The 19,396-nt window shown below is 39.2% G+C and overlaps 1 protein-coding gene across 3 annotated transcripts in view; it reads right to left on the bottom strand.

The window, feature by feature from the left end:
• The window catches only part of LOC128993840 (pleckstrin homology domain-containing family G member 4B-like), a 434,838-nt gene that overhangs the window by 129,453 nt on the left and 285,989 nt on the right, over positions 1–19,396 (bottom strand). For all 3 annotated transcript variants that reach the window (XM_054417888.1, XM_054417889.1, XM_054417890.1), the window contains exons 4-5: positions 9,444–9,590; positions 8,371–8,713 (exon numbers count right to left, since the gene is read on the bottom strand). In XM_054417888.1, the coding sequence (XP_054273863.1) occupies positions 8,371–8,713; positions 9,444–9,590 (490 nt within the window). The remainder of the gene's footprint in view (positions 1–8,370; positions 8,714–9,443; positions 9,591–19,396) is intronic.

Raw genomic sequence — 19,396 nt, 5'->3', positions numbered from 1 at the left:
ACGTCAGGGTCAAGGTGGGAAGTGGACACTTGTGAAGACCACCGACCACCCGTATTAGCAATGATAATACACGGGTAACGGTCGACGGACAAAGGGACGACAACATGCCTAGAGATTGAATACGTCCATCAAGAGTTCAACGACTCTGTCCCCCGGCGCGCTAGACGACTACCTCTTTATCCACCAATTTAATCAAGTGCACTAACAATTGGCGCCTCCTGACACCCACTCCCACCGCTTCAATCGGGCCTCCGCCCCACGGGTATAAACATCAGGCCTTCGCCCCACTGGCGCAGAGGGTGTGAACCCGTTGGTTAGGGGAACAACAGGGATGTTCAATGACTGTAGACTGCAGTATTATGCAGGCGTCAAAAGTGCATAATACGAAATCGGCGAAAACAATTGAACGATTTTCAAAATTAAACGGTCATCAGATGAACAATCGGCGTATTATTTGGCATTTGCGAATTTGAATTGGGTTTGGAACAAAAGGTTAGTACTACCCAAAAAAATACAATAACTATTGAAAAGCCATTTGTAAAGAGGTATAGGGCGAAACTATTTTGAAAAAAAAATTACATAAGGGTGTGATTGAGATCATTCCTCAATTTGGTTTTAACTTTCACAGTTTGTTGATTTTGTTGTAACTTTTCATGGAACTTTGCAAACACTTTTTTTCCGACGTCCGTCAGAAAGCAAATCATTAACATACCAACGAGAGTTCAAAATAGAACACCACTATCTTCAAAACTTACTATATCAGGCTCGATAAGGTTGTAAATTTGTAAATTTGATATTGAACCGATTCTTTTTCCAAATGCTGTATCGTCTTCTTGTATCGTTAACAAGAATCTCTTGAATGGTCTAGTCATAATATTTGTTTGAATTACGAAACGAAAAGTATGTAAACAGTTAATGATCTCATCACAAACTGTAGGCCTACTGATTGCAGACGCGGCTTACTGCATCCCAAGTTGCATCACAGGAAATTACTTGTGAGAAAACGAGCAAAACCGACATAATAACTTTGAGTTCAAGGTTTCCTAGCTAGAGTGATTAGTCTAGGATCATCTCCTTAAGCCATCTTTGACTGTCGCTCGTCCTCGGGACAATCCTCAACGACAACTTGGGACGCACTCGTCTATGGAAGGGAGTTTGTACATGACATATATTTATTCTGATCGGCGATTTTTAAGGAGTAACTTTTATTTGCCTAACATGAATAGTCCCTGTATCCACTCTATCTCTACCAAAATCTTCTAAAATTGTTTCGGTGGTTTTGGAAGAATTTCCAAACTGAGACAGTACGTTAATTACTTAAATGACTAGTTGGCACAAGTAAGAACAAATGCCAATATTCCATAGACATTGAACGTGATATTCACGATTGTGAGAGAAAAGAAATTCCTTTAACCACGAGATGCTAGTTAAACACCTTATTATAAGAGATGTTTGAGTAAAAAAAATATTAAAATCTATTTATACAAGAAATATCCTGGTAGAGGTTTGCGTATATTTCCGTAATATCTTTACAAAACCTATCTTTACCATCCCGCCTTCGTAGAAGAAATACAAATATATTAACTAACTCATCATGACAAAATATCTTCGTCACCAAGAAAGATATACAAAAGCAAAACCTAAAAAAAAATCCAAATCTAAAACCAAGCAAGGCACACGAACTGCGGCATACAGTGGAATGGGCCGAGAGGGATGTTCTATGATAAAAGCAGCACCGTTAGGCAACAACACGCAACCTTGCCTTACACCGCTTACCACATATAATTAGCAAGCAGCAAGCGGCAAGCGCATGGATGCTACAGTTATGGTAATCTGCACAACATGGCTGGTCTGCAGATAGCACGCTACACGCTAGACGCTGGACGCTATACTCTAGCCATGATGAGTAACTGTACAGGAGATAGAACCGTCTGGAGGAGGCGTGTAGTGTGATTGGTATGATTTGATAGGTTTGATGGGATGAACAGATTTGATTCGATACTTCACCTTGAGGTGAATGTGTTATAAAGAATTTTTCGAAGAAAATAATCGTTATGACTGGTAGGTTTGATGCAATTCAAATGATTGATTAGGCTTAATTTATAAAAAACAACGTCAGCAACCGACGGTACCTTACAACCTTAGTTCTTCATCACTTATTTGATTATTTAAGAATATCACATCATACATTTGAAAAAGCTTTTTTCTGAGTGTTTTAGTGTTTATAGCGAATTGCCTCCGTATTTATGATCGAGTTTGAGAACAATATGCTTGATATCGCTTTCTGCATGATCAGTTAGAAATGATTTTAATTCTTTCTCTCACTGGAGGATTGAATGACGTCGGAATATTTGTTTTCAGATATGGCTTTGACTTTTAACTTTAAAGCCGTTCGTTTAAAATTTACGTACTTTGAAGGAGGATAATGAACCATAAAATATTGTGGGATCAGGTAGCCTTAGTTGTATTATCGAGAGTTTAACGGATCTTGATTGTTCGTGGTTAAGATATTTATATGTAAAGTTGTAAAATTATTAAACCAGAGAATACTTGGAGACAACAGGAGTATTGTAAAATACATTTCTTTTGTATTTCAAAATTTTGAATTACTCTTTGTAAGAACGACACTGCACTATGCAACTTAAGTTCGCACACCAAATTTTACATTTCTAATATATCCATTCATTTTTACCACCTCGATCCAACAACTACACGCGTGTTTAACACAAGGCTAAACCAAACCGGAAACAGTTACGTCAGGTGTATTCGTCATCAATTCAACTCCTATCTCACGTTTCCGCTCATAGGCCAGCTAATCTGCGACACCTGTAACTCTAGCAGCCAATTAGCGAATGTAACATTCGCCTCGGACAAAACAAAGACAGAGAGAGTGATGGTATCGGAGACACACGGAATAAATCACAGAGGATCGACAACACGACGTTTACGGACGCTTTCACTGGACTGGAACGAAACCGAGTTTTGACTGACCTAGTCCAGCCAATCTGATAGTGGGTGTTGGCTGTATGTGGCATTCTGGGAGCGGCAAGTGGCTAGACAATAGTTGGCGTAAAACAGGTTCAATGGAATTCTCCGATCGCAGTTAAGAGCAAAGTGGTGTTGTGATAAGCGTTATGGCATTGCTAGTAGTGATTATGAATGGGTGTAAAATTGATAGAGCTGCAGATGTTCAAGTTGAAGTCCAATGCTAGACAGAGAATAGCGGGTTGTGATAAGTGTTATGACTTAGCTCGTGGAGATTATGAATACTGTTCAATGAATACTGATCAATGAAATGTCGACCATACATAGTAGGTATTTTAAGCCATGTATGAATGGAGATGAGTGTAGGATGAGTGGCGCGATCTTGTAGTCTTGTTAGTGACTAAGGCCGACATTCCTTAGACACAGCTGTTAATTAATAGCCCATAATGGCAACTAAGGGAACTACAGTTTATAGTGGAATCCGAACCACATTTTCCTTGGTATATACGAATTGGTCTAACTATCAGCTTTTATCTATGCTATCAGGATAGTACTGCGGATAGTCGTAGTACTCACTCGTGCGGACGTTAATCCACACCAGGGAGTATCGCATCCACAGTGCATGCCTATAAATAACCACAATTCGTGACCTCCTAGTAGCTGGACTACAGGACGATTACCCGTCCCAGTCAATGAATGGGTGTAAAATTGTTAGAGATGCAGCGTGAATGTTCAAGTTGAAGTTCAATGCTAGACAGAGAAAAGCGGGTTGTGATGAGTGTTATGGCATTGTTCGTAGTGATTATGACTGGGTGTAATAGTTGGAGATGCAGCGTCAATGTTAAAGATGAAGTTCAATACCAGACAGACAGACAGCTGGTTCGACACCTGGCTACACACTACAGCTGCAGGGCACTGGTGTAGAACGGTATTGAACAGTCATCTCCTGTACATGTGCAGACCACTCTAATATTGATTTTTCATTCTAAACTCGTTTATTAAATTAATTCATGATTTGCTATAAGGGGAATTAATTGCTATTACATTTTGTAACCCATAAAGATGAATCATGAAACTAGTTTTAGCATATTTTATTATTTTGTTTACTTTGAATAGAGCCAAAAAGAAATGAAATTGCTAACATTTTTCAGAAATAGATGGCAAAATTAATTAGTAATTATATAATTAATAATGAATTGAATATGGGTTGTCATTGGTCTTTATAAGGATTGCCACGGATCATCAAACAGACTACTATGAGTGTCCATATGGACAACCATTGGAAATGCTTATTCTATAGATATTTTTCTTAATAAATAAAATTCTAAGTAAACAATTGTATTCCTTGGTATGTAAAATTTACACCCCTAATAAATCCGTGTAAGCAAGGACAGGGTATATCGACACCCCCTAAACTTTTGAAGCCTTCTCAATTTTCGACTTACAATTGATTTTGTTTTGAATTAGTAACACAATCGTTTGTCAATTATTTCATAATACTTGTAATTATATCCAGCCAGGGGCCTTAAACATTTTAATTGGGATAATTGTGAGCCGATATCGATGTTGTTTTTGTTTTATTGGGGCAGACCTAAAAAGGAAAGAGTCTTTTTAATAAGAAAGCCCCCACTGTCTGGTGGTAAAGTTATGTCAGATTAGGCTAGTTTAGTTTAGTTACTTTGATACTTTACTTTACTTTGAAATGGTGACCATACGAATGTAGGTATTTTATGCAAAGTATGAATGGAGATGAGTGTAGGATTAGTGGCGCGACCTTGTAGTCTTGTTAGTGACTAACGCCGACATATTCCTTAGACACAGTTAATTAATAATACAGCCAATCCCTAAGGGACCTACAGTTTATAGTGGAATCCGAACCCCACTTTTGCCCCGAATTGGTCTAACAATCAATAGTACTAATATAATGTTTATTTAAGTGTCCTTATTCCTGAAAAGACCCAACGGATACCGACAAGCTTGTCTCGGATCACGATCAATAATCGTACCGTCTGACTGAATACGTGAAGCAGTTAACGACTGACGAGACACAGACAGATCATGTGTAAGTGTAAGCAGTAGACCGGTAAACAGTGTTATCCAACAAGCAGTGGGCGGCGACGCCGACAGCGATGCGATGATTCGATGCACATTCCGAAGTAATCATCGAGTCCTCGGGCGTATCGCATCGTTTGCCCACTTGATTAGCATTAGTCAATGTTAGGTCATATATCACCGTTAGTCACTAGAATGGAACAGACATTGCGATCGACGGGACGGTACCAGACGTTATACTGGTATTTGCTGATAGTAATGGTAGGCATGGGTAACGTCAACACGTGGCTTGCAGCTTTTTTACCATAGACTACGGACGGACGGCAAATTAGTTTATATTTTTTAGAGTACGTCGTTTATTTGGGACAGAGCTCAAGGAGTAAAGCTTGCCTAAAACAAACAGACCGGACGACTTGGCTGGAAGTTGCCGGAATTGGTGATATACCTCAAGTTAAAATCATCTGAAATAAACTGTATCAGCAATCTGACACAAGCTTGTCCGTTGTAAGTGGTAAGTGATGTGAGGAAATATGATATTTCATAGGAAAAAATCACATAAGTTGCAATAACTTTGAATCCTAATTGTTGAACATAAATGGGGGGTTTCACTATATTTTTAGAACTGTAAGGACCATTACACATACATTTTAATCAAAACCGGCTTTTTCCTAAAATCCGATTTATTTTATTTTATGAGAAAATAACATAAGCTACAATAACTTTTGAACCATAATTTTTATGGAAATGAGATTTGTACCATTTTGTTCAAAATTTAAAGGGCCATAACATACTACAGTAATTTTAATCAAAACCGGGTTTTTCCAAAATCCAAGTTTTCGTTATTTTATTGGGTTTTCATGGGAAAATAACATAAGTTACAATAACTTTGGAACCGTAATTATTACGGAAATCGGATTTGTACTACTTTGTTTAAAATTTAAAGGACTATTACATACTAAAATCTTATCAAAATCGTTCGGGCTATTTGTGAGAAAATTCTATTTTCCCGTTATTTTATTGGTTTTTATTGGAAAATTACAAAAAAACTGAATAACCGGTTATTGGAAAATGATTAGAAGAAATTGGTAGAGTAGTCAAGTTACGATTTTACATCATTGATACAGTATCACATATTTACATTTTAATTCAATCAATGAGAGCTTTTGAATTGAGCGATTTCCTACGGTAATTACACTATTTACCCCCATAATTATCACAATTTATCAACGATTTCGATTTTCATAACCGACGAAAGTAAACGTTGTGGGAACTAAGGGAAGAAGGGATGTGCGTGCGAGGTCCCATCGCTAACAGGATATTATCACTATTAAGTTGGGGGAAATTTGAACATCTTTAATAGCCCAGTTGAAAGCGATATAAAGAATATTGTTTCTTCCTCTTGAAATAGAAAGTGGTTTGCGAATCAATCCTGTAGGTCAGGTCGCAAAGTCGTTATCTGTTGTCTGGTTATTAGTGTTATTGGCTCATTAGAGGTATAAAAGTAGTTATTAGGCCGAGCGAAATGGAAAGGAATAAACTATAATCAATGAGATCTCGTGGGGCCGAATACGAATGGGTAATAGATTAGTTGGATAGCGAGCCGAAATTATACGGATTTGGCTTTGATAAATCAACGGGTTTGATACAGCGAGTTTTGCAATATTAGTTGTCTAGACTAATTTAATTGACAAATTTCGAGGTCTACTATTATTTTGTTCAGTTTTAGTTTTCAATACAAGTTTTTTTTCCAAGCGAAGTACAATTTGTGGATGTTTGTTGAGTTCCTAGTTTATTTTGGAGCCCCTTACAAAATACACAACAAAACTTCTGAGAAAATTAATATAGAGATCGCCATAGTTTGGCGACCTATAAACCCTGTTTTTAGAACATTGATTAGCTTAACTGAGAAATGGTGCTGTTAAAACAATAATTTAAGGCTAATACTTCCCCAAACCCCTCACTGAAGTGTAGTTCAAGTTTTTGTTTACAAAATGAAGACCATTAATTGTATAGGTGAATCAAAAACAAAGATTAATAAATAAAAACCAACATTGAGAAATCATGTGAAATTCCCTCCGAATGTCTCTACTGAAATCTTCCCTCCTAAGTTAACATTTCAAAACACACCAACTGATACAAATAGTACCAGCAAGTCAATATCGGGTTTTACAAAATGCATAGCAAAACAATTTAATTAAAACGTGCATGAACAACCAAAAAAATCCTTACGAGTCTATTCACAATTAAATAATTTCACCAAACTCCACAAAGTTATTTGTTCAAGCAAAGACAACAGAGAGTACATTATTTTACTACTCTATGTACAACGCGTACAGGTCGTTACAAGCTCTGTATAAACATCACCTGCAGCGCTACAGCCGCGAACGCCTCATTGGTTTGCTCACAGTGCGACACGAGCGACTAAGTCCTGTTATCAGTAGTGATAAGGCAGACAGAGGCGCATGTCGCAGATTGCGGTGATAACTCTTATCTGGGTCTTGTCGAGCGAAGCGGCGAACACGCGAGTCGCCACGCCTGGAGAACACACGCAGGAATGTCGCGGACTGCACTGAGTGACTGAATAGCTCAAGGAAATGACTACCCAGGTTATGTGTGGGAAACTGAGGACTGAGTAAACAAAGTAGAAGATACACAACTATGATTTTAGTGCTGTTTTAGTGGGAAACGTACAACTTGTGAGAGTTATAAAAAATGAACTATTTTACCTCAGCTATATTATTATCAGGCTACGGAGATACAGATTTACGCAACAACAAGAGTTCAAGTTCAAAATCAAAGAAAAGAGACGTAAATTTGCTTGTGAAATTTAATCTGAATAAGAATTCAGCGTGAGATAACATGTAAGATATCCTACTGACCAACACCTTTAAGGCTTAAAGGTGTTAAGGTTTGAAATTTGATTAAGGCCACTTGGGTAGAATCGTGAATAAATGATAGGTTTCAAATAGCTCTTACAAAATGGTTATAGCAAAACAAGCTATTATACTGTTGCCAGTTGTTCTAGCTATTACCAAGCATAAAGTGGTAAACAAAGTGGCAATTTTCGTTTTGACATAAGCCATTTATAATTTGGGGAAAGTTTAGGATGTGTGATTGGCACTTAAGCCAGTTTTCATTACCATTGTAGTCAGCTGTGGAACCCCCAGTACGAAATCTTCGTAACACTCCAGTTTGTCAAAGGAATCAATAAATGATGGCATCTAACATATCTTGACATTTGGTAGTAACGAGTACGTTTTAGGCCATTCATTGACCAGGAAAGTTATAACACTGCTTCAAAACACACACAAGACACAGTAGAACCCCACTCACCTGTGCTAAGCCGCCTCTCTGGATCTTCATGCTCTTCGTCACTGTCTATATGGGGGATGCTGTTGTCCAGCTCGTACATCGGACTGGTCTGGATACAGCTGTCGCGTTTCTCAGCGACCACGGGACACTGGCAGTGGGACACGCTGTCTTGATCACTGAGACACTCATGGCACTGGGGACAAGGGAACGGTAGATCGTCCAGAGGCACACGCTCGATGGCTCGCTCCACAGACACTACCAGGTGCTGCAGCAGCTCGGGGAGCTCCTCCGTGGCCGTCATCATGGCGAGGGCCGAGGGAGGAGGTGAGGGAGAGACGCTCCCTCCGGACCAGACCAACGCAACCTGTGACACAGGACAACGGTTAGGTTGGATGAATAGAAGGGTTGAAGTCGGGGCAAGTGAAGATGGAGTAGCTAGATGTGGAAGTGGAGGTGGAGGTAGAGACAGGAATGGAGATGGAGGTAGAGGTAACGGAAGGTAGAAATGAAGGTAGTGGTTTAAGTAGATGTGAGGTGGAGGTGGAGGTATAGAAATAGGGATGAAGATGGAGGTAGAGGTGGAGGTGGTGGTAGAAATAGAGGTAGAGGTGCAGGTAGAGTTAGAAATAGGGATGGAGATGGAGGTAGAAGTAAAGGAAGGTGGAGGTGGAGGTAGAGGTCGAGACACATAAGCAATTAAGCACATAAGCTAAGCAAATAAGTTCAGTCTAACTCCTACCCATACAGTTGTTAAAGCACCGAATGTAAATACACATCGTAAAATACAATAGTATTATTAAAACAAAGGATGGTCTTTGGATGGATGGCTAGTGAGCGAAAGGTTAGAATAACATCGGGTGTGGTGGAAATGTAGAGGGACTAGATGAAACCCTAAGGCTCCATTCAACCTTCATTTTAGAAAAGGCCACATATCGTGATGCTTTGTGGTCAAGCAGAATTTTGAAGACGCTTTTTGACAAGTGGTGGATGTTATTCTCGTACTTAGGTAAATGAATATTGGTAAAAATTATGCAATAATGGAAATATAATGGAAAAATAGATCAACTTCACCAGTATGTGGCTGGTGGACTCACCTGAGGCGGTTGGTGGTTAGGTACTCTGACACAGAGGTAGCAGTCCCGGGACCGCAGTAGGGAGGCGTCCAGCTCGCCGAGGTGTAGGACTACGCCACGTACACCGAGGGATAGCGGCCACCCGCGGGGGGACACTCCGCACGCAACCTGCAATACAACAACAACACGGTCAGTCAATGGCAACAGCATAACGGCAAATTATAACAACAAACTCTATGTAGTGCATTACTGAATTTAATGAACAACACTAACTTGCGCCGCAATATGAAGATCTTTTGGAGCACTTGGAAGTAATTATTATAACTTTATGGCATGACCTTAAGTTACGCAGAGAGATATCATAAAAAAACAACTATACTAAATTTCAGATGCAAAACGGTCTTTGAGCCATTAAGAATTGAGAAAGCCAATGCTTTCCATCCTCTTAGCATCCTTGTAAAGGCCAGTTACAGCTTCGTAATTACAAGTATAACAATCATCTTCATCATTATTTTCAGTTTTTAAATAGCATCACGTGCTATTAGTAAATAAAGCAAATATACAACTACTGTAAAACTCAACACACCAAACGTTCCTCGTCTAGACATACCAGGAGGTCTCCAACCACCCAGCGCATAAACTAAGGTCGAGAGAATGAAAGAGGAGATAAAGAGCAGAAAACAAATAGCGCACTTGAGCAGAGCTAATTTAAATACGTTAAGTGTAGGGCGTTGAAAGAGGCCGACCGTTCCACTGACCACTGCCCGCTACCACGAGCAGTCGGGTGATCTTGTATAATTGTGCTCTGGGGCGGGATACGATCTGGGATATGTTTCAGCTGATTGCTCGAGGGCGATCTGATACTCGGCCAGTCATATACATTACTGGACAATACTCATTAGGGAATTGGCGTATGCGAGAAAGTTCTTGGTGAAATATTGTAGTGTTACAAGGGTGCAGGGCTCAGTCTAAATGTTCTGCATACTGTTTGGTATTTGCGAGGTAATGCAGCTGAAAGCAAGGAGTCAGCCACAGAAGGTGCCAAAAGGAAATATACTCGTACGAGTACGAGATAAATAGTAGCTTTTGTGTTTCAAATTGCATAAGCTGAGAAACCGACGTCTGTGTAAGAAATCTATCCAAATTGATATTTCCGACTTCACACTTCCCCGATAAAATTATACTACCCAACAATCTGTTTCAAAGTAGGTAAAGTGGAATGTGGTGTCCAGAGACCAGAGTAGCAATATGGCGGATATTAAAATTAGTTTGAATGGCACGTTTGAGAAAGGTTGACGCCTTTTTGCGGTGAAGAACTAGACTATCCAGTTGGGTGACCTCGATGAAGGCCAAAATACGTTTCGACCGCCGCTAAAATCAGAACTCAATCCATCTGTTAAGATGAATCCGTTTAATTTAATTGAACGCCACTTTCTTGACAAACAAATGGGTCTTGGTGAAATGCCGCCCTCATAAAACCTGGATCGAAGACAGTTTATTTGGTTATCAATTATTTTCGATCAGCTGTCCAATTCCAAAGAATCCGCCAAGCAAATTGGCATCCAAATTGGGATCAAAATAGAATTTATGAGTATGGAAAGTGGATTCGCGAATTTAATTGCCACATCCAGAAATCCCAATGTAGAGAATGAAAGTATATATTTTCAGCAGTATTTTATCTCAGTAAATCAGTTAGTTTGGGATGGACAAGTTTGAGCAACGACTGCAAACATCTACAGGAAGAAAATATATTGAACTTGAAAAAATGAACTCATAATAGTTTCTTGATTAACTCTGTAGTCATAGGACATGAGTAATCCTATTATTAAATAATTATGAATATTGAAATTACATGAGTTTATGCTCACTAACACCTTATGGCCATTCTCACAATCTCCGGATCTTCGACAAACCAAGTTTTCCCAAGGGAATCATTCACGGAGGCATCAATCCATCGGAAGGCATTTCAATAAAACATTCCAAGAATCAATCCCGTAAATTGACTTCTGTAGTCGGACTCATTTGTCAGGTGCAAAAACACTCGTCAAGACTTCCATACAAGTCGAAAACTCGAGACAACATTCGGTTTGTCGGCGAGTCACGCGTTCGCTCCTCTTCAATTCCCTTGAAATTACTCTTACTGAAGTCTTTAACGCGCGCGAGAGCACACCATGAATATTGAGGAGAAAGCCCCTTCTGATTGGAGCGACTGGCAGTGCGCAAAAACGCTACCGACTTGTAAATGTAAATGCGGACTAGACTCGAAAGGCATTCTTGAATTAATTTTAATAATTGGTCTCTTTAAGGGTGCAAAAAGGCAAGGAGAGCTATCTAATCAATTCATTCCGTCTGAAGTGAATAGTCCATTTGGAGGGAGGACTTTGACCAAGGTAATGAGTGTTACGAGGTTTTGCGTTTATTTATGAAGTAACTTAATCAACTGTTTCGCAGTAGATTGATGTTTGTTTTCCATAGACATTCTAAAAGAAAACAAAGAATAAAATACCCAAATGCCAAACAAATATAATATTTTAATAACATTTAATATTTACAGCCTATACCACTGTAACTGAGCACATACCTAAATGACTTACATAATCAATCAATCATAATATTTAGGAACATAAAGCAATAGAATATGTGAACAAGAACCAAATTGACCATGAGAATGTCTGACCTACTACCCTTATAAACTGCAGAAGTTTTACAAACGTTTTTCAATATTTTTAGTCTTGGTTTAGTGAGTTATTTTTTTACCTATAAAGAACGTTTAGTTTAGAAAAGAAACAACTCTATAGTGCAGTACAATTCCCTATCAGTTTGAACTCTACCCTGTGACCAGGCTAACATTTACTTTAATTGTTCTCACGTAACTCACGATAAACGGGGAAACTGTCGAGGTGAAACCTAACCTTCTAAGACAGACATGGAGTTCCTTCGGCCTAGATCCAGCCATTCAATACTACTGGATGATGTTAATCTAATTGCCAATTACTAGTCAGTGGGATACCACAAACCCACTTTTCCCTTCAGCGTTTTCGTTATCTTCTCCGCCGCAAGCAGATGGCTCGCTGTCGCTGTTGACTGCAAATGGCGAACTGTGTTTGTCAACAATTGTTGCGGTTTTGTCGCTTGCCTTTCAAAAGTGTGCGGAGCACTGAGTTGCAAAACGTTTGCTTCCTCGATTTGGATCGAAACTAGTGAGAAAAGGATACAGTTTCTGATTGATGAATTGGTCCAAATCCTAAAACTGTGACTGTTGTTTGTTAAACTAATAAAAGACGACTAAAACTAATAAAAAACGAAATACCGGCATTCTAAAAGAGATTTTTTTTAAATAATGATGTTAAATGAATTTTTATTTTGTTCCAACGTGAGTGATCTAGAGTTTTTGGAAACGTCTTATTAAGATACGAAACTAAGTGATAGTTGACCAATTGTCAATACAGTTCAATTAAACATTTCTTCATAATGCATCTATTGTTTACCGAATTGTTCTCTTTATTATTATCTATGTAGCTTTGAATACTATCTTAGTAAAATAACTAGTTATAGTTGAATGGTCACTTCATGTTTATTGATAAAATTTTTCGGAGGTGTTTTTTGAAGACAAGCCTCTGTTATTTTGTGGCTTGTAAAATCAGCCAACAAGTAGAATAAGTTTGTAACAATTAAAACGTACGGTAACACTTTTTGGTAACCAATTATCCATTACTGCTACACTACTACACTAAAAAGCTTCTGAAATTTTCAGATAAACCTCCCGACGTAATTTAGTTCAATTAAACTATATTCCGCAGATCGCAGATAGCTTATCGTGTGGAGGAAATGAAAGCTCGAAATCAACATACAGTCCAATTGAATCGTGACATTAAGCACACTTTCTACAGCATTACACGTGAAATCTGGTTTGCAGTGCAGAAACAATCGTTAATTTACACCGCCTGCCGGGTGGTGAGGTGGTGACCTTGACTCAGCAGCAGCTTACGTAGGTCAACAGGCAATTAACCGGTAACCGGGTAACACTGGGCAGAAGGCACGTAATGCGGGAAAGTTGCACCAAGTAGTGGCGGTTTATCAAAAACTTCACCAGAACAATGTAGGATGAATAATGTATGCGGAACGGTAGACCGATCCTCCCTCTCACGAACTTCTGCCGGTTCCGTTGCTGCGCTTTTGACATCTTCTCCTACTGGTCTATACCAAGGTATTCGGCGTACGTTATTTTGCGATTGAAGCAATGAAAAACATTTTTGAGCTCACACGATAGGATTTTTGTGTTACTCAAAAAATCCGTGTTTACTTTTAGTATTACGTTCTTCCAAAAGTGGTTTCGTCCAGTTCTTTCTTCTTGAGAGAATCTAAAAGGAGCAGATGTCAGTGCTACAAATTTAATAGGGTTTCTCTTAAGGGTGTCTTCAGAGGGAAAATGTCATTTGTGAAATATTTCTTCCGCAATAGAAGAACATTCTTCTATAAGAGGATGAAATGTTTTCTTTCTTCAAGGAATCTCCCAAATATTTGTATCCTATTTTTTATACAATAGAATTGTTTAAATCATTTAATCAAATTAGGTGTATTTTTAGCATATTATGAAGAACTATATAGTAGGGTGTGATGGTTTTGTGGCATTGTAATGGAAAAGACTGTAAACTTTTTCCAGGACTATTAAAATTCCTGATGTCCAATATCTGTTGAACATGTTTTGAACCTTAACGAACCACACGATTTTCCGTGTCAAAAGCAAATATTTTGCCTCGGAATAACTCCCACCCTTCAAGTGAAAATTATTTTTAGAAGAATTCAAATTCCCATTGTACCTGTTCAATTTATTTCCACCGCTAATGACGTTGCATCTTGCAATTTTGTATCCACCAATCAACTGTCTACAAAAACGTCACCCATAAAACCCGTCCATGCTCACGCGTCCAGCTTATTGACTTACAACCACGTTTTATGGCTATTAAGCCGTCTATTTCCAGCTAATAACTCACTCAGTTCGTGAGAACAGCGGCAATCTATGGGCGAAGAAAGCTAGGAGTTCGCCCGGGGTCCGACCACTTGCTAGGCGCTTTTCCCCCGTTTTTATGAAGCAATTAGTTAACAGCACTTGTATGCGAGACACCGACTCATGAGTCACGGAGAAAATATCGCCGTTTCTGGTGGAGCTGACTGACGTTTCACCACATTCTGTAACATCGCCGTATACAGAGTTAGTAAATCTTCCTGTCTGTCCCATACTGTCTGCTATACATGGAGACATCTGTATCTGCTGATCGCTCCGAGATACTAGTGCTGTGTGGGAACTTGAATGGGTTGGGCTGATCGCGAACACTGATGTATTGTGTATTGCGAATTAGCAGCGTGAATGTGCACTGGAAACAGTACGAATCTTTGTTGATGCGTAAGTAACAGCCCGTCTTACTAACGATGTCGAGTAAATTTAGGCCCACTGTTAAACGAACACAAACCTAACAAATGATAACCTTTGGAAAAGGTAATTACAGTACTCTAATCACTACTGCATGTAGTACCTCAAATAAAAACTGGGCTAGGCGAACCAAGAGAAGTTGTTTAGGAAAGAGCTGTCTTGAGATGGTATCATTTATAGCATCTTTCATTAAAACTTCACACATTCATCAACTATCACAACCATAAACGGCATTAGTTCAGTGTCGATTGATCAAATTAAATTACTTTATTACACAGATAACCATCGCTTTAACCCGCGATGAAGTATCTAAATGCCAAAAACGGTGAGAGCCCTGAGGGGTTAGGTCACACTGTTGGCCTGACTTGAAGTAATGTGACAAACAATTCCAGGTCTGTGTCCAACAGAGTAGAGGGTTTTTTTGTGAGTAGTCTGTGATGGATTCAGGAGTCTCACACTACAGGCTGGCTACCTGTGTGCGTAAAAACATTTTCCCTCCTCTCCCTTAAAAAAAACCCCCGCGATGAAAGAAGACACAAGGTGCGAGTTTGAATGAACGGCGTTCAGCCGGAATAAACCATCTTGTAGATAAATAAACCTCGTCTCAAACGTCAATGTTACTCTTCGTGGAACTCAGGTAATTGCGGATCGCGGTGAAGAAGAAAACACTACACCGGGCTAGCAGCTTCTGCCGCGGGATATCCGAACGGAATCGACCATTCAAGAGACTGGTGTCGAAGAAAATCTTACACGGTTGGTTTAGGCTATCAATCGATATTATAAGTTTGTTCAATAATTCAGAATCTAACGAAACATCATATCACAGTACCAATAGCTTTTACTGGTTGTTCTCTTAAATTATCTTGGCTTTGGCTTGATAAACAGCTGATATTGGCAGTAGCAAAGCTAAACATATGATCTCACTCCATTCTTCACTCAAGCTTTACGAACTCAAATTGCATCGATGTCTGAAATGATAATTCGACAAATCAACTAGTTTCAATTTACAAGATTGTTCACATGATCATTCTCACATTCTTCACGAAAACGCATGGGGTTTGGAATAGGGTTTGTACAGCTGACAATAGGCCTAAACAAAGACAAAGTTATGTAATAATATAATGGGATACGTTCTCCACTATTTTACACTCACGTAACCCGCGAAAGTTGACGTTCCCTAACGAACCTGGACCTCTGCCTCGGCAGGGCGCCCCGTCACCCGTCAGTCAGGGACTACGCCCCCCTGGCCTCTAGACTCCCGGGTGGTAAGTCTGCAGACTAACAGATCTTGTAACATGACCACCATCTGAGGGAGATAATTGTACACTCCCGCCAGATGGGAAGATTCCGCAAGTGATGTATTGCATAGTGCGGTCAGCTTGGAAGTGCATTCTGATGGTTTTAAGTTGCAAGATGGTTTAGGGTACGAAATGGAAAGTGTAAAAGCTATCACCCACAATTCTCGAGGTATGCTGTAGATACTAAAGTGCAAGAAAAATAATGTTCATAAAATGAACTAGTCCATAAAAAGAACAAAACTTGGGCGATGAAAGTGCTTCCGACCATAAACTTTACACAGGTGGTCAGTAGTGGGTGGTCCAAGTGTTACCGGGTGTCTGTAGCCTTGGACTTATAACTGACACTACAACAATTGTCCATTAAAGTTGTTTATACAGTTATGCGACGGTTACAGCTATGGTCGTTAACATTTCGCAAGAGCGAAAGAAAGCTTTAATTAAATACATAACAGCAATGCCACGTGTGTATGTATCCAGTGGCATTTTTACGTTTGAGCAAAGATTACATATGCTACGCAAAACACTATCTTTTTTTGCATAGCATAATTATGTAATCTTTGGTTTGAGTAATGAATTATTGTAAAAATCGCCAGTATACTAGTTCTATGAACAAACTTTTCTAAAACGGATTGGCGATCACTTACAACTTTTCATTTATCCATCCACTATAAGCAGACCAATATAAGCATGTGTGAGGAACATGTTAAGAAAACCAAGGGGCGAACAGTTAGAGCCCAAGACATGACCGAGTAAAAGAACCGGGAAGCATCACTGCGTTTTCAAACCAACTGAGCCGCCGACTCCCCAACTCACAGAAAATTTGAAAATCACACACCTTCAAAACTATTTCGGACGTTCTCACAGTTTGAAAGGTGACCGCACATTTCGAGATGGGCGATAAACAAAACTATCCCATTACCGTGTCAAACTCCGGCTAGAAAATCCAAAAACGGGATATCTGGTAAATCACCGGACTTATCAAGGCCGGCAGTGAAAGGGCAATCGTGGGAATCAGGCACGATTAATGAAAGAGAATCGGTTAGTAGATCGGTTATGATCAGGTGGAGTATCCTGGACAGAGACAATGGGGAGATCGGCCCCTCCCATCTGTTGACATACACCACGTGGTGGCATCGGCGTGGTTCAACGTTATAAACGTGAGGTGTGGCAGAGAATACAATTCGTATTTCAATCATGTCGAGAACAAAATAATTTGTAGTATACCTAGTACAGGTTCCTGTAGCTATGGAAATTCGTCAACATGATACTCGGGAGTGGTTTTTTTGGTGGGTGGGTGGTTTGACCCTTGCTGCATTTAGGGAGAGAGCGACAGGACCAAATTCTATTCTTCAAGTAGGCTGTATAACACTTATTGTTAATTGCTAAATAGACGAGCTGTCGCTATTCAAGTAGGCTTATTCATATATTTTATCCAAACAGGCCTTTAAACACCCACAAAGATGTAAAGATTCGTTCTAGGATAAACCGATATAACCGTCGGTTGTGATATGAACTGTATCTTAGAAAAATACCATATTTATTACAAAAATGCACAGTAGCACGATTTTAAGTCACTTTTAATATAACTAGATGTTATGATTTTGTATTGTATTTGTTTACACATACTGATCCGCCGTTATTTTTACAATTACATTTCGTTCCGCCCTGAAAGCAACCATACTGACCATAACCAATAATCAACAGTTGTAACCCATTACTTCACACGGTCCTATTATTAGTAGAGTTACTCGCGACAAGTGTATTGGATGTGCACCTACGAAGCACAACCTTGTGCATGACGACAGGAGCGCAACTGTCAGAAACTGAGTGCAATAAGCGTGTATTCTCTAATCTACTTCTCCCCTGTAGGTAGAGTGTAGAACTGTAGAGTATCGATGTTTTATCGCGGACGGATGCGACACCGCCACACCCGCACATCCTGAGGGAGGAGAATTGCTCGCGTGCTGCTGATGTGACGAGCCTGGGACAGTTCTCAGGCCGGGGGAGAGCTTAAAGTATAATCAAGTTCTTCTTGAATCAGCAAGTTTCATGAATCTACGTCGAGTCATGGTTTGTTTTAAAATGTTAATCTCCTACATGAAATACATTTAAAGGAGATGAGTATTATGTGAGAAGTAAATACAGTACTAGTTTGATTTAGGTGAACAAAAAAAGTACTAAATGACAGGTTTGTAATGCATTTTGTCACACTTTTACATTTCAGGTACAGTTTATTCTAAAGGAAAATCACTTTATTCTCCACACAAGGTACATGGATATATTTCTCTCTGAAGCATGTATTATAGATGTATTATAAATGACATATTATTAGATGTCTTCGCAATCATAGTTTATATTCTCGTAGAAAACCAGTGCACGAAGTAGGGGATGCAATTATGATTTCCAGGACTTTTCGTTATACCCTGTGGTTTAAATATGACCCACCACCAAAGCTGTTGACGCATTGTTCCTACGGTTCGATAAATGTTCGAATGTTTTTGCGATCTTGAGAGCAATATAAGTATCTCAAGAGTGTAACCTAACACGTTGCTTCAACAAAATAAATTTATTAATAAAAATATTGGTATTTTCCACTCATTTTCCACTCACCAACTGATTTGCCTGTAGCAAATCATTCCACACGTTGAAAAACTGCCAATTAATTCAGAACCACCAATTTACAAAGATGTAGCCCAAGAGATGCATCAAACCCTCCTGTGGCGTCATCGCAAAATTTCTGCAAAACCGTAAACTACCAGGTGCAAAAAGTCGATAAAGTATAGAAAGTTCACAGAGCGGGGCCCGCGGCTGGCGTTATACGCAGCATTTCCCATTCAAACGATTTTGATAATCCAGATCAATGCCATATTTTCATACTTTCCAGCACCGGGGTCAAGCTATTGTTTTGTTAGCCTGGAGCTTCATGGACCAGAGTAACCCAGATTGGCTCATTATATCGTCAAAATTTGATTTATCTGCTCGATGTCGTCTATAAACTTTTGCATGAAAGAAATCAGTCAATTTGTGTTATTAATACATTTTGAATACGATGAGATTAGTGTTTAAAATTTAAAGGATCCGAACACAGTAGTAATGAACCTGGGTTTGGATTTTTTTAAGTAATGCATTGTGCATTTACATATTTAACTACAGAGAAAACTGTCTAAAAAATCATGTAAACATTTTTGTTAAAACGTTGGTTAAACGTGTAAACAAACATCTAGATGTAGATGTGTTCATAGCCA

This window comes from Macrosteles quadrilineatus, unplaced genomic scaffold, assembly GCF_028750875.1.
Source record: "Macrosteles quadrilineatus isolate MER2022 unplaced genomic scaffold, UCM_ALF_1.0 Scaffold_5__1_contigs__length_97177068, whole genome shotgun sequence".
NCBI lineage: Eukaryota > Metazoa > Arthropoda > Insecta > Hemiptera > Cicadellidae > Macrosteles > Macrosteles quadrilineatus.
Note: the sequence above shows the minus strand (reverse complement) of the source record. Positions and strands in the feature narration are given on the sequence as shown.